Below are 15,292 nucleotides of genomic sequence, written 5' to 3'. Positions count from 1 at the left end.
TTTTATTTTTCATTTTCATTATCTTCTCTCTATATGTATTTTTTTTTAAACTCGGTTCGTTGGAAATTATTTGTGAAAAGATAAATGGGAGAAGTTTCAATTCAACTTAACATGAAACCGGGGAAAGACTCAGGAAAAGTCAAGACTTACAAAGCATAGCTTGCTGGTATAGGGTTTTTGTTCAATTACTGTTAAGACCGAAACATAACGCGAGGCTTTTACAGAAACGACGCCGTTAGAGCGGATAATTTGATTAATTTTGGAGGAAGGGCAAGGGGTAATTGAGGGAACAACCCAAATGTGCCCTCTAGAGACACGAGGCTTTCGTTTGTTTCTTTCTCGTGTGATCACATTGTATTGTGGATGCCTTTCGCTGCCGTATAAAACCCACGACCGCAGAATCCCAAACCGAAACCGGAACTAAAACCTCGCTACAGCTCACTGCAACTGAAACAATAGTTTCGTTCGCAAAATACTCTTCTTTCTGACACCGGAGAATCTCAGCACCGTGCGAATCCTCCTTCGTTGCTTCATTCGCTGATTCTCTTTAACCGCATTCGTCCTTCCTACTGCTTTGTATGTATGAGCCACTTTTGGGAATCGGAATTCATTTTTCAGTTCTGATTTTTGTTTTCATTTTCTTAAAAATGTTTGGGCTCTTTCTTTGTTCGCCTCGTCTCTTCTGGTATGCGGCAATTGTTTGGGGTTTCTATCGATTAGGAAGATGATGTGTTTTTTATTTTAATATGTTTTTACATTCCTACATGTGTAATTTTTGTTAATTAATTAGTTAATCACTGGAAAAAGTAGGATTTTTATGCGTTCCTGTTCCTTTTTTGGCTCTTTGGTTCGAGGAAAGATATTTGGTGATGAATTCGTGTATAATGGAGGTATCGAACGGTTTGTTGGAATTTAGAATATAAAATCCTGTGGACCTTACAAAAATCCTTCAAAAAACTGTTTTTGTGGATGTCATATTCAATTTCAGTCCATGGCTTGTGGTCATAGCAATATCACTCTTGCATGTGTAAGGGTATAACCCTAAACCGTAAGCACCGACGTGTGTGCTGATGTTGTCATATTCTTGTTGTGTGTGGTCTGAACTCTAAACACTTGCATTTGTGTGGGTCTACCTCTTTAAGTTCATGTGATTGTTTGTCATAGCGATAAGAACACTTACATATGTGTCCGTATATATTTGTTACATAATTGTTGTCATCAGTGAGGCAGCCTGTAACGAAACTTACTGTGCTGAAGTGAATAATTAGGGTTATATCTGGATCTGGTTAATGTTTTGAATCTAAGTACTAACTGTGTTTACTTGTGTGTTTTAAATCCATTTTCTTCCTTTATGTGCTTTGGTCTCGTTAATATTGCTAAGATTGCGCATCCATGCTTGTGATTTGACGTCATCAATACTGGCAAGCCTGTGTGTCTATTGCATGTGTCCATGTGTGGTGGTATTCTTTCCTTGTGTGCATGTTTTCCATGTGTGCATCCATGCTTGTAATTTGATTTCATTAAGATTGGCAAGCATGTGTGTCTCTATGGTTGCGTATGAGCTGCTGTTCTGTCCTCTGGTTGCATCTGTACTTATATTTATTTTTCTGTATCTGATTGTATATAAATGGCCATATCAGCTTTCATTTAATCAATGCACAATTTAACAGCGTCACATCTTTGTATCAAAATTTTATTTTACATTGCAAGTTTATAATTAAAGCAAGAACTGATCGGCCAACGGATTAGATATTAAACTGTTTGATCTTGTTAAGCATATTTCATTTGTTTGCTAAGTCTCATGGCTCTGGTTACCTAGATTTTCGTTTGTTTGCCAGGTCTTGTGACTTTGGTTACTTTAGACTTTTCTCACATTTTTTTCCAGGCCTGTTTGGTAGATTTCTATGCTAATTTTACTTTGACAACAAACTGTTTCTTTTTGTTTTTGTGATTTATTTTAAACTAAAAAATCCCTAATTTTACTTTAGTTTTGTCAAGGTTTTAAATTACGGTCTACAAACACAGTATAATGGTTTTGGAGATCTCTGCAACTGCATCACTACTGCAATTGTGGCTGCACCAATCACAATTTAGGTAATCACAACGCACCTGCAACTTAGATGGTAGCTGCAATTTAAAACATTTATACATGTAATATCTATTAATGTCGTAAGTGTTTATGTCTATCCATCTTTTAAAACATTACATGTATGGTCTGCAAATCTATTAGTTAATTTATTTGCATAATCCTGAAATTCAGTCTGGTTTGCCTTAGCCCATGTTACTTCTCACTTGTCTTGGATAGTGCATTTTGTCCATGTAGAACGTGCCACATAAATAAATCATTTACTATTGTAAGTTCTTAACTACATATTAATATTTTCTAAGATGTAAATTTGCAGCAACACATGTTCAGACAGGTATATGTAAGTTTCAAAATAATGGCACATGTTGGTCTGTTCTGCTTTGACATATCAGAAACCTAGAGCATGACTGGGAAAAGTATTTTCCCATATTTTTTATATTTTATAAATGTCTAAATTGTAGGTCCAGCTCAGAACAAGCATTTTGAATTCTTGGCTCTGATGTGTGTTAACTCTGTACATATTGCTTAACAAGTAGGGATCTGAGTAGTGCTTTCTAGTTTAAGGCATGTTTTCGTTTCAATTTGTTGAGGAACATGCATTATTGAGACACAACCCTTGATCGAGACATTGCCATTCTGGCTGGCGTTAATGTTGATGTTTTCATTGTAGTACTAAAATAGCAGAGCTTCTGTTGTCTGCAGTAGGAATATGTGAGGGAAGGGGTAATTGTAGATATTACTGAACTGTTAGTGGATGGTTGTATCGTTGTTAAGTGATTCTCTGTGGTGGGATTACCAGTTGCAGGACTGTAATTTATATTTTTGAATATTGGAGCTTGTTGCAATGGTTATGGTTAAAACCGATGATCATATGCATGCGTGTGTGTAGGCATTATTGTTAAAACTGATGAATATATGTGCGCATGTGTGTGGGAATTATGAATGGTAATTTACAATTTAGAACTGAAAGGACATTGTATATACATGTAACATGAATACATCTTTGGATTTTAGAGGAAATGTAAAAAATAAATATGTATTTTTATATTATTTTTATGTAAATTTTAGCTTTTGTGGATTATTTTTATATTAGCAGTGTTCCAATTAATATGTTAAAACTTACAACAAACCTAAATAGCAACCTAGTATATTCCTCATGCGCCACTTATTTAGGAAAGTTAGCTATACACTTGTCAGTCTGGAGTAACGTGAACTAGGCAATTATGGTCTAGGCATTTGATGTGAATGGTTTTCATTTTGGAAAGATGAATTTGTTAGGAATTTGTAACTATTTCAAGTACATTTTGCTTGGGTATTTTATTATGAAGGATTACCTCATCTAATTTGCTTAATATGTGTTTTTTGCAACAGCTGATGCTTGTACTTGTTTATCAATAGACAAATCTACATCTTTTATATATTGTATGTTATTTTTTTTTTCTGCCATTAGTTGTATCCTAATCTTGGTGTTTCCTTTGTTTCTTATTTGAAGGTTTTCATCCAGGTTCAGATTCTAGTTGATTAGTTGTCCTGACTCTAATTGGAAAGATGGGTAGCACATTTAATCCACAAATTTTAGTGGAAAAACTAGCCAAGCTGAATGGTTCACAAGCAAGCATAGAGAGTATCCTTCAAGATCATTTTATGGTCTAAGATGTATGTGTTCAGTATTTTATTGTTTAAGCAGTTGTATGTTTCCAATGTTTTGAGTTCGTGCGGCCATGCTTTATTGTCTAACATCACCTATTGCCCAGAATTGGAGCTTTACTTTCTTTGGAAGTTGAAACATGAGCCGTGAAATGTTGACAGGAGTGTAATACTCTTTTAACTGGTTTCTAGGCCCTCTCCTGTTTCCTTGGTTTATTGCAATGATTAAGCCCTCACTTTTAAATGCAGAACTGTATATGGGATTCTATTTGTACTAGTAAAGCAATGTAACCATTATTTGTTTCTCACTCTCTCACACGCACACTCTTATACTCACTTATTCATGCAATATTTTTCTCTTCTTTTTTGTATTTGTTGCATAACTATATGCCGCCGTTTGGATATGATCCTTAACATGGTTAAGCTTTGTCACATTGGTGTATTTTTCATATGAACAAAGCCAAACAGGTTGTTGAAACATGGGATAGGCAATTTCATGGTTCTCGACGTGAGAAGAAATTGGCATTTCTGTATCTTGCAAATGATATTTTACAGAACAGCAGGCGAAAAGGTGCTGAATTTGTAGGTGAATTCTGGAAGGTCCTTCCAGATGCTCTTCGAGATGTGATTCAGAATGGAGATGATTTTGCTAGGAGTGAGGCACTTCGACTGGTACTTTAATTATTCATTCTTAGTTAACAAATCTGATACATGCATTTTGACTTCATTTTTTTCCGTATAATACATAGTAACTTAGGCTGTAGTATTTTTGTTAGTTGAGTTTAAAAGAAATTCTTAGATCATTTTATTTAAAAGAATGAACAAGTTTGGTTGTTGTTTATCCCAACATTTCGTACGTACCTACTCTATTATTGGGCGAGTGCAATGTCTTAGTTCTAAGTTAATTAATGAATTCTATTTTTTTCATAGATATGCATTGAATAGCAAAGATAAAAAGGAGGATGGATGTAAGTGTTTAATGTTTAATATGATTATCTGATTTCTCTCTTTATGTACAAACTATAAATTTTAATGTTTGGTAACATATCGAATCATCTGGTTATCACAGTCAGGTTTGAATCTTGTTGTGGTGAATTTCCCCTTCTATCTCCTTCCTCCCCCCTCCCCTGCCCTGGATTTATTGCCGTTCAATACTAATAGTCAAAGGTCTTAGATTGAAAAATAGTGTGTATTCATCCACTCCACTGATGTATGTGTCTGTATATGAATCTGAGTAATTGACCATACAATTCTGAGAAATAATAAATAAGGGCTACTGCCTATGACATACCAGGTGTAACAAAGACAACTTTATAAAAGCTATATAACAAAAGATATCTGCAAGTTGATTGCTGGAATTGATAAATTCAGCACTAGTCTCCTTGATAACAACTTCTCTATGAAGCGATAATCAATCTTAATATGTTTAGTTCTTTCATGAAATGCTCGATTAGATGCAATGTGAAGGTTTCTTGATTATCGTAATATAACTTCATCTATTGGACTTCACAAAATTTAAACTCTTGAAGTTATCTAATCCACACAAGTTCACATGTAGCTACAGCCATAGCTCTCGGGCAACATTGATTTGTTTCTTGCTCCTCCAAGAGATAAGATTTCTAGTAATGGATACACAATATCTATAGTAGAGTATTTGCTATAGAGAAATCTGCCCGATCAATGTTACAATATCCCAAAACTTGACTATTTCCCTTATCCTCATACAATAACTGTTGCTTGGGAGATTTTTTGATGTACCTCAGAGCGCATATAGCAGCATTTCAATGATTGCTGTGGATCCTGCAAAAATTGTCTAACAACTCCGATGACAGTTGAAAGATCAGGCATTGTGATTGTGAAGTAGATGATTTTCTGCAGCTATTTCCTAGATCTCTTGGGTCTGAGAATGGTTCACCTTGTACCACTAACTTCTGATTTTAATCCATAGGACTGTCATGGGCCTACGGTCAGTCATGTTAGTTTCCTCCAAAATGTGGTAAATCATCACAATGCCTTCCTTTTATTGAGTCACCTTAAGACCGAGAAAATATTTTTAGCATCCGAGGTATTTGGTTTGAAAGTGGTTGAACAAGTGCTTATACAATTATGAAATTTTAATACCATCACTGCCTTTAATCATTGTCATCAACGCAAACAAATAAGTAGACACATTGCTTGAGAGAAGTATGACAATAGAACACTGAATGATCTGATTCACTTTGTTTTAGCCCAACACCTTGTACTAAATGTGTAAAATTCCCAAACCAAGCTCGAGGAGACTGATTGAGACCATATGGACATCTTCATAATTTGCAAACTAAGCGAGATGTCTCCATAGCAACAAACTAAGGAGGTTGCTCAATGTAAATCACCTCTTCTAGCTCTCTGTGAAGAATGAAATTTTTAATGTGAAGTTGATTGTGAGTAGGGGAGGAAGTCTGGGCCTGACGGGCCGGGCCACAAACCTGACAACTTTTGTGTGGGTTGGTCAGCTTTTACCTGCCAATCCGTCGGGCCATAGGCAGGGTGGGGTGGGCCAGCCTGCCAGCACATTAACCACCCATACACTGTAGATCCCATCTTCTGAATTTTTCTTTCAATAGACCTGTGGTGCGGAATGCAGCAAAGCAGATCCCATTTTCTCTGAGTCTCAGCTTTCTCTGATTGTTGCCTTGATTTATCCTGATTTTTGTGGAAATTGTTCAATGCTTTCTCTAATTTTTGCCCTGATCTAGTAATAGAGCCACTTCAAACTGCGGTCAATATAGTGAGACCAATGGAAAATGATAGCCATAGCAAGTAAAAGCTGAACAGTGGTGATTTTGGCTAATAAAGAGAAGGTATAACCATAGTCAAGGCTCTAATATAACTATAGAAATAAGGATCCTATCCTAGTGAGGTTACCGTGTCACTTGCTATCGAGGCACTATTGGACCATCCAAAAATTTCTAATCCTACCCTTGAGATGTCTAGACCCCAATGTGTTGGAAATCTCACATTAATTAGAGATAAAATCAAATTATAGTGTATAAGTTGTTGCGAAAAATAAGGATTCTAGTGGCAGTAGTTGCTGTTTCCTACAGTTGGCACAGTCTCTGGAGGGAGGACTGGGAGTGGGATTGTACCTGCTTTGATACCAAGTTGAAGGTTTTAGACTGAAAAACAGCGTGTTCTCAAACATGCTGGTGTGTATTTATATATTTATATTTGAATCTGAGTAATTGACACTACAACTCTCAATAAGCACTACTGCCTGTGGTATACTAGGTATAACTAACGAGCTTTATTAAAGCTATACAACAAGATGATCATTATTCAACAACAATAATAAAACTTTTCCCTCTTATTCTACCTGGAGTGTGTATTCTGTGCTTTGACATTTATGGACAATTGTCTAATATTTGCTAAATGGACATGATGTTTGATTCTGCTATATTCATGGTTGTTATTCTAAATGTGTTTTCTGATTCAACTGGCCATGGCATTATGGGCTGGTTCTATGGTTCAGTGTTACTATAATGGTGCAATGTCATTTACTTGAGGAATGCTAGAATCTTGGTGTGCCCCCATCTCCTATAAATAATTGATCAATAAGCAAATATGTAACTTGTTTTTTTTTCATGTTGTAGTTTAAGTATTCATGATAAAATAAATCAAGTTAAACATAGGGCGAAATTTCTCCACATGACATGTTTTCTCCTTTTATGCAGATTGTTATATGGGAAGATAGGAAAGTCTTTGGTTCTCGTGGTCAAATTCTCAAGGAAGAGTTTGTTGGGAGGAATGTAGAAAACACTAGTCGAGATGTGAAGCCTACAAACATGAAGGTGGTAATAATTTGTCTTGATGTAGAGGATTTGGTACATGTACTTTGTCAATATGCTCTGCATACTGATTGCATTCTTTTGTTGTATTCTTATCCATTGCAGAGGCCATCTGCAGGGAATGCATTGGAGAAAATAGTTTCAGCTTTCCATGTTGTTTATGGTGGGCAAAAAGATGAAGACGCCATATTGAGCAAATGCAGGAATGCCATTAACTGTCTTGATAAAGCAGATAAAGAAATAGTTTCAGGTATGTCAATTTGTCATTACTTGTAATTGTTTGTCTATTTAATTGACTTCAATAGTTAATTTGTGGTTCATATATAAGTGGTCTCACTTTGTTAGTATATATGCATATTGTATCTCTCCACTATCAACAGTAATATAGCTGTGCTAAATAGTGTGCAATTGTTGGAAGAGTTTGTTGGTTACAACCAGTGTTCTAAAAGTCTGCCATGGCGGAAATTGGTGGTGTAGTTGTAGTTTGCTGCCACACCATAGTGGTGGCAATGTGGGTTTTTCATGGCGGTCCTTTGTGGCTGCTTTGGGTTTCAAGGAATGGCAGTGCCGAACTGTCATGGTGGATGTTGTGTAGTGGCAGTGCGGTGCCTGTGTGAAACGAAGGAGTTGCATTGGGCAACCTTGCAAAACAAAGGAGAAGAAGCCTTGGGTATGTATGACCTTAGCTGAGGCAGTGAAACCCTAATCTTCTGTCTTTTCTTCTTGTTTTCCCACCGGGACCAAGTGTTTTTTTCTTTTGGAAAAATGAGTTTGGACATAGAATCCTACCCAAACCAAACATTATAGCAGAATATTGACCTAGGCCACACTACCGACAATGAACCAACAATTTGTGCAGTCCTGCTGCCCCAGCTGCTGTCACGGCCACTGCTGACTGCAAGTCCCACCCACCCTACCCACATTGAACTAGCAGCCTCCGTTATTTTTTGTTGTTATTTATAGTTTTAAACTTGAAATTTCTGGTTTTAAATTTGATTTTGTTATTTGAATTTCTGGACATGATATTATCATTAATTATGCTTGTCTTTCATTATTATTGCATTAAAATTGTATTTTTGGATTTCTTAAAATTATCTATGCTGCATTTTTTTATTATGTATGTGTATATATTATATATTATACTTTTCTATATTGTATGTGTGTGGTGTGTGTATATGTATATATATATGTATATATTATGTATATATCAGTGTTATGGATATTGAATAACATAAATATTGGAGACCCCAAAAATCCTTTATAAAGTTATAACGGAAATCATATTGGGTTATAACGAAAACGTTAGGTTAGAAGAAATAATATATACATTATAAAAAAAATTCAGAAATATAATTGCTATGCAAAAGTCATGATATTATGTCTAGAAATTTAAATATGGTGTGAAGACAAAGAAAAGAAAAAAATTAAGAACATTTGTGGCACTTGACAAAAAATAAAAAAAAGACATGCAATTGTCTAATGGCAGCGTCTACCACTGATTTTTGATAATCCTGATATCTATCTATATATATATATATATATATATATATATATATACATTGTCCCCAATGCTTCTGCCATAACCCATTATAGCTTCTGATATATTTTCTTAAAGGATTTTTGGGTCCCTGATATTTTCTATTATCCAATATTCATAACACTGGTTACAACTATTACAGTAGAAAGAAACCTTATCCTCTGTTATATCTGCCATTATACAATTGTAAGTTAATCAGGACTAGGTTTTATGTTTTGTTTTGGTTCAATTGAATCCCCGACCTAAGATTCATTTAAGGAACTATCATAAAATAATATAATAAACTGTGTAAAAGAAAAAAAAATAAAAGAAATACATATAGGCAAAATTGAGGATTTGACATTACAATCTTTCTAAAATCTGAGGGCTAAAATAGTGGAAAGTAGATGGGGGGACCAAAATTGCAATTTAGCCCAGTATTTTTTAGTTAAAGTGTTAATTAAGTAGGAATGCTTGTTGATTTCTTCTATATCGTTTGCTATTCAACCAACGCAGGGCAATTTGGTGGATCGGCACTGGTGGATGAGCTCCAGGGGCATAATTCTGTACTGAAGGATTGCATTGAGCAATTAACAGCCATAGAGTCATCAAGGACTAGTCTTGTGTCTCACTTGAGAGAAGCTCTTGAAGATCAGGTTCTTTTGAGACCTTTCTTTTTATAAAATTGATGAAATCAACTTATAGTATATACTTCTGAAATGCTTCTGTTCCCAGGAATTCAAGCTGGGTCAAGTCCGTAGCCAGATTCAGGTTTGGAACTTGTCCAAATTCAATGAGTACTTACATAGTTTCTAACTTTCTGTATAATATGAATAAGTTGGCAAAGACTGGCAAGTATTTTAGTCAATGATGTTTCCAAAAAATTGCATTGTCATTTATCTGAAAGACAGTGGTTAAGAGCAACTTCTCTGTGAAGACATTGAATAAAATATAAAAATGGAAAGAACTGTGTACTTTCTTTTTGTTGGTTCTATTTTTTAATCTTTCAAAGGATTCCTGTTTTCGATTTTTTTTATCTACCCTTCTAGTTTATTCTATTGGAAAGTGGCTCCCAACTACTAAGGTAATTTAGAACTGGGTTTCGGCAACTGATTAATGTGGGAGTGATAGAACAGAGTTGAATCTGCTGAAAAAGAAATGCAATGATATTGAATAGCAATAAGAAACTGAGCTCTCACACAATGAAATCCAGAGGAATGCTCCTAAGAGAAGAGATATTTTCTCCTTGCCTAATAATCACTTGGGTCCTAACAGAAAAGTTATGTGATCAGCACTCCCTCATTCCCTCAATCACTCAATGATATTGAATAGCAATAGAAAAGTTATGTGATCAGCACTCCCTCATTCCCTCAATCACTCAATGATATTGAATAGCAATAAGAAACTGAGCTCTCATACAATGAAATCCAGAGGAATGCTCTCAAGAGAAGAGATATTTTCTCCTTGCCTAATCACTCGAGTCCTAACAGAAAAGATATATGGACATATTTTGACCAACTGCAACCAAAGAATTACTTTTTCCTACCCTCATAAACTCTCCAAAAGTATGGGCTTGTCATGCTGAACGCCCACTAATACATCATCTTCTGATCTGGTGGTAGCACGAGGGTCCATATTCAGTCTTCTATCATGACTTCCCCCTTCAGTTAAAGCCTTGCCCTCAAGGCTAAAAGTCTGGTAACTGACCTTTCTGCAATGATTTCTTCTCATGTAGCATCTTCTGCTGACATTCCCTTCCGTTTGAATTAATCACTTCATTGTATGTTGTCCCTCTCTTCGAATTTATCCCTCAACAATAGCTTCTTCTCAGGACATCTGATTTCCTCGATCCCTCGAGTCCAGAGACAATTCAGGAGAAAATTAATAGTCTTAAATTGCCTTCTTGAGGTGCAAAACAGGAAATACATGATGCACACTATAAACAATTAATTTGGGTAACATAAGTTTATAAAGCCACTTATGCCAACTTCTGAATAATTTGATTAGGCCCACATGAGATAAATAAAAACAGACAATATGTTTGAGAGTGCTTGTATCTCCTCTCATATGTTCTCCTATTTATATTGATAGGAGTAGAGGGAAGAGTAAAGATCTAAAGATAGCACTAGAGTCCTAGGTACATTGATAGGTACAACACATAACAATTTTCCAATAAAAACTATTTAAGACCTATTCTATATTTAAGACCTATTCTATCACTCCCCCTCAAGTAGTGCATACAAATTGTATGTACTAAGTTAATAGCAAATAAATTCAGTTAGAGGCCTTTTTAAGGATTTTGTAACTGCAGTTTTCAAGTTGATCATTGAATTCGATAAACTTAGGACAAATTTTAGTGGACAACATTTCCCAAATAAAATGATTGTTAACATTTCTATGTTTAGTCTTCTCATGGAACACTGGATTGGAAACAATGTGAAGAGCAACTTGGTTATCACAATACATTTTCATTTGCTGAATATAATGAATGTTTAATTTTTAAAGGAATTGTTTCGCCCACACAAGTTCGCATGTACAAGACATCATTGTCCTATATTCAACTTCAGTGGTTGATTGGGCAACTACATTTTTAATCTTGCTTTTCCAAGAAATAATATCTTCCAAAGGAAAACACTATTCGTTGGTAAAGCGCATCTGTTTACTGTGATACTTCAATAGCCTAGAAGTATGATATTTCCAAGGACTTTGGTTTGAAAATGTTTACGTAAGTGTTTCTCTAGTTGAGATATTCTAGCAGCATTCCTTGTAATGACTATATCTTTACCTTATTTGTGAGCTGAGTTAAGGATATATTCACTTCCTAATATATGGGAGCATATCCTAGTCAAGTTCTTTAGGGGATATTATGCCATTCCAGTTAAACCGCCCATCGTAGATAGCAAGTGATATTTTTTTTCCAGCTGCCACAACATGGCTCTCCCAATTTATCTCATGGCCTGAATGGGCTTAGACTAGGCTGACTCGTAGGCTTGTGACTTGACATGTGTTAGAAAATAATAATTATATTTAAAAGAAAAATGAAGGTAGTATTATCTTATTCAGACATATGTATGTATTATAATTTATATTTATATATCAAATCATTGTATCTAAAATTTAAATTAATTTCATCAATGTCTTAAATTTTAAAAAATACATGTTTTATTTTTATTTATTTTATTTAAAATATATATATATATATTTTTTTCAAAGTGGAAAATGGTTCATTGGCCTGACATAGGCATGGTGTAGTCAACACTAATTTATTTGTTTACCCATCAGACCAGACTATTTGATATCTCTAGTTATTATTGTTAAGTTAACGTATGGTTGGTTGCCTTTAACTATTTTTGCCTTTCAATTATATTTCTGCTTTTTTAATTAACTTTGTGTCTTTATATATATATATATATATATATATATATATATATATTGTATTCTTTTTTTGTCTGCAATGCTTCCACCATAACCTATTATCACTGCTGGTATATATTTGTAAAGGATTTTGGACTACTAGTATATAGTTATCTGATATCATTAATAACATTGTATTAGGACTAGAGTTTTAAGTTTAACTCAACCTCAAAACTCCTACTTATGAGATAATGTTTGTACTCACTTATGTATTGTAATTCAGCCTTATCTCTAGTTGAGGTGGGATCTCCAACACTCCTCACGCAGATTACTGAACATATTGAACATAAGATTAGATATTTGTAGGTTGTTCGTTAGCAGCCGGGTAACGGTTGATACAATAAGTCTAACAAATCTTATTAGGACAGATTCTAATACCATATTAGGAAGAAGATTTTAAGACTAATTTAATTTTACAAAACTAATTTGGAAGGTGAGATATACATCAACTTATATACTAAAATTTGGGTGGGATCTCCAACACATTGATACAAAGACTTGTTTATCACTCCTTTTGCTGAAATTCTCATTTTTATCGGAAAGGGGGATTAGGGTGGTGAGAATGGACGCGATTTATTACTTAGTCTTGTAGACTTTTACTTTGGTACCATGTCATGAACTAACTATCCGAAAAGGTCAAGTTCTTAGATGATGATGATTCATGTATATTTTTGACCTTAATAAAAAGTAATTTTACAGTTGTATTTATATTTAGGATGGATACACGTATTGTTTTTAAAGTTGAATGGCTTTTATTATAATGTTTTTATCTGTACTGTTAACCTGGTTGCTGGTGTATAATAGATTTTTATTTGACCATTATCAACTTTTATTCACGTATTATGTATTGACATGTTACTCTTATTTAAGAATGGTATCCCTTATATCTGTGATGCTTGTACATTTTAGGCTGCAAATGTACGGTCAGATCGGGCGTCCAACAACTGCCAACAGTTACTTAATGGCAATAACATTCAGTCGTTAGCTGAGCAGAGCTCAAAGGAAATTCAAACCTCCATGTCATCTGCTAGTTTTAGTATTATTTCTAGTGAAGGGGAGCAATCTGCTCCATTGATGTATACTCCACAAGTGTCATTTTCTCAGAAATCTGGACACATTGAGGAAGATCCACGCAAATCTGCAGCTGCAGCAGTGGCAGCAAAATTGACTGCTTCAACTTCCTCCGCGCAAATGCTATCATATGTGCTGTCCTCCCTAGCATCAGAAGGTGTCATAGGCAATCAGTCAGCAGCTGATTATCACTCTGAGAAGAGAACCAAGCTCGAGAATGACCAACCATCTTTTATGCCACCTCAGAATCCTCAACAACCTCTTCCTCCCTTTTCTCTACCTGAGTCTATTCAACACAATGCTCCTACAACCAACCAGCAATCTACTCCCAATGAACCACCACCTCCACCCTCATCGTCACCTCCCCCATTGCCGCCACCGCCACCACCACCAATGTCACAGTACCCTGTGCCACAGTTCATGCAGACTGCTGGATCCATTAGTAGTATGGCATACAGCTATGGCATGACACAACAGCCGACAATGACAGCCTATCCTGGTGTTGGTGCTTCCACTTTTACCCCTCCTCCAATGGCTACATATCAAGGTTTTCAGGGTTCGGATGGAAATTACTATAACCAGCCCTCATCAATGCCTATGGCCCCAATATCTCGACAATAAGATTCCCGGTCCTAGATGTTCTGGAGGTAAGGTTGCTTTGAAATGCTTTCATACCTCCTCCATCCATAACATTGCTATGGGAATCTGATTCTTGCCCACAGTGAGATGTGCAGATAGTAAATGCTCTGTAACCTTTAGTTGCTGGGCTGGTACTAATTTTCTGAAGTTAAAACAATTTGTTGTGGTCCATCGAGGATAACGGTTTTGTACTTTTATTGAGTAGGGTTTTGTTTTTTGTAAAACAGGTTTTTTATTGCCTTATGGCTTAAATTAGATGTGTGGTTTTGGAGGGCTGTAGGCATGTCGTTGGTCGTGAATCAGTTAGTGTTGTAATTCGACATGAGTCTTAGTCAGCTGGCATATCTTCTTAACATCTGCATCTCCGCTGATGGGCTGTTATCTGTACAGACCTTGTGTTTGTATTTTATGGATTTATAAAACTGTGCACTCAGGGCCAGGCCAATTCTAAAACCTTTTTTATTTATCATATACGTGACAAGATTTTTTTAAATATTCAGTTTTGGAAATTCCGTGTGGTTATGATATACATTTTGCTATAGATTGCTTTATTCTTTATAAAGTGTTTGATGGTTTGGAAGTATTAATTGGATGTTCAATAAGCTAAAAAAGTTCTTAAAAATTCTATTAAAATGTAATCTAGTCTATGTATATGCATAGTTTAATTGTTTTTTAAAGATAAGCAATAATTTGTGTGAATTGTTAGATGATGAGACAAATAAGTTATGATTGGAGATTTCATGATCAAATGCATGTTATAAACTTTAGATTATGTGAGTTCAGTAGACAGGAGAATCTCGGCTATAAGATAGAGCAAGAGACTGCAATTTGCAGTGATGTTTTGTATTTATTCTGCTTGGATCCGTTTATTTTTGTGTTAATAGACTTCCATTAAAAGCTTGCTTTTTCTCAGACAAATTAAGTGTTTCTTTACATAATTTCAGGCATACTATTAGCGGTGGAAAGAAACTACTATCAAAATTTTAGTTGCAACGGTATTTATAGAAAACCCGAGGCTAGTTAAGTCTCCATTATTTAAACTCCAACAAGGTTTTAGTTTTGATTTGACTGTGTTTATTTTATGAGAATAATAGA

The 15,292-nt window shown here is 35.2% G+C and overlaps 1 protein-coding gene across 4 annotated transcripts; it reads left to right on the top strand.

The window, feature by feature from the left end:
- Nucleotides 1-302: 302 nt before the first annotated feature.
- On the top strand, nt 303-14,690 carry LOC114174231 (ENTH/VHS family protein). Of its 4 annotated transcripts, none has more exons than XM_028059039.2 (9): nt 303-576; nt 1,999-2,094; nt 3,579-3,710; nt 4,158-4,405; nt 7,444-7,560; nt 7,663-7,807; nt 9,590-9,729; nt 9,809-9,844; nt 13,397-14,690. In XM_028059039.2, exons 3-9 carry the CDS (start codon nt 3,635-3,637, stop codon nt 14,177-14,179), a joined length of 1,545 nt encoding a protein of 514 aa, XP_027914840.1. In that variant the 5' UTR covers nt 303-576; nt 1,999-2,094; nt 3,579-3,634; the 3' UTR covers nt 14,180-14,690. The 4 variants fall into 4 exon arrangements, with proteins under 4 accessions (XP_027914840.1, XP_027914830.1, XP_027914847.1 ...); XM_028059029.2 differs by having other exon boundaries at nt 1,989-2,094; XM_028059046.2 differs by having other exon boundaries at nt 303-580; nt 1,989-2,094.
- Nucleotides 14,691-15,292: the final 602 nt, after the last annotated feature.

The sequence above is a fragment of the Vigna unguiculata genome, chromosome 1 (genome assembly GCF_037176805.1).
Source record: "Vigna unguiculata cultivar grain cowpea cultivar isolate G323 ecotype 2 chromosome 1, ASM3717680v1, whole genome shotgun sequence".
In the NCBI taxonomy this organism is placed as follows: domain Eukaryota; kingdom Viridiplantae; phylum Streptophyta; class Magnoliopsida; order Fabales; family Fabaceae; genus Vigna; species Vigna unguiculata.
Note: the sequence above shows the minus strand (reverse complement) of the source record. Positions and strands in the feature narration are given on the sequence as shown.

What these genes read in the sequence shown, in the direction of transcription:
- LOC114174231 (XM_028059063.2), top strand. Translation starts at nt 3,635, where the DNA reads ATGGGTAGCACATTTAATCCACAAATTTTAGTGGAAAAACTAGCCAAG. An exon ending in GGAGTGAGGCACTTCGACTG is followed by an intron (nt 4,406 to 7,443) that starts GTACTTTAATTA and finishes CCTTTTATGCAG; the next exon opens with ATTGTTATATGGGAAGATAG. An exon ending in AAGTCCGTAGCCAGATTCAG is followed by an intron (nt 9,845 to 13,396) that starts GTTTGGAACTTG and finishes TGTACATTTTAG; the next exon opens with GCTGCAAATGTACGGTCAGA.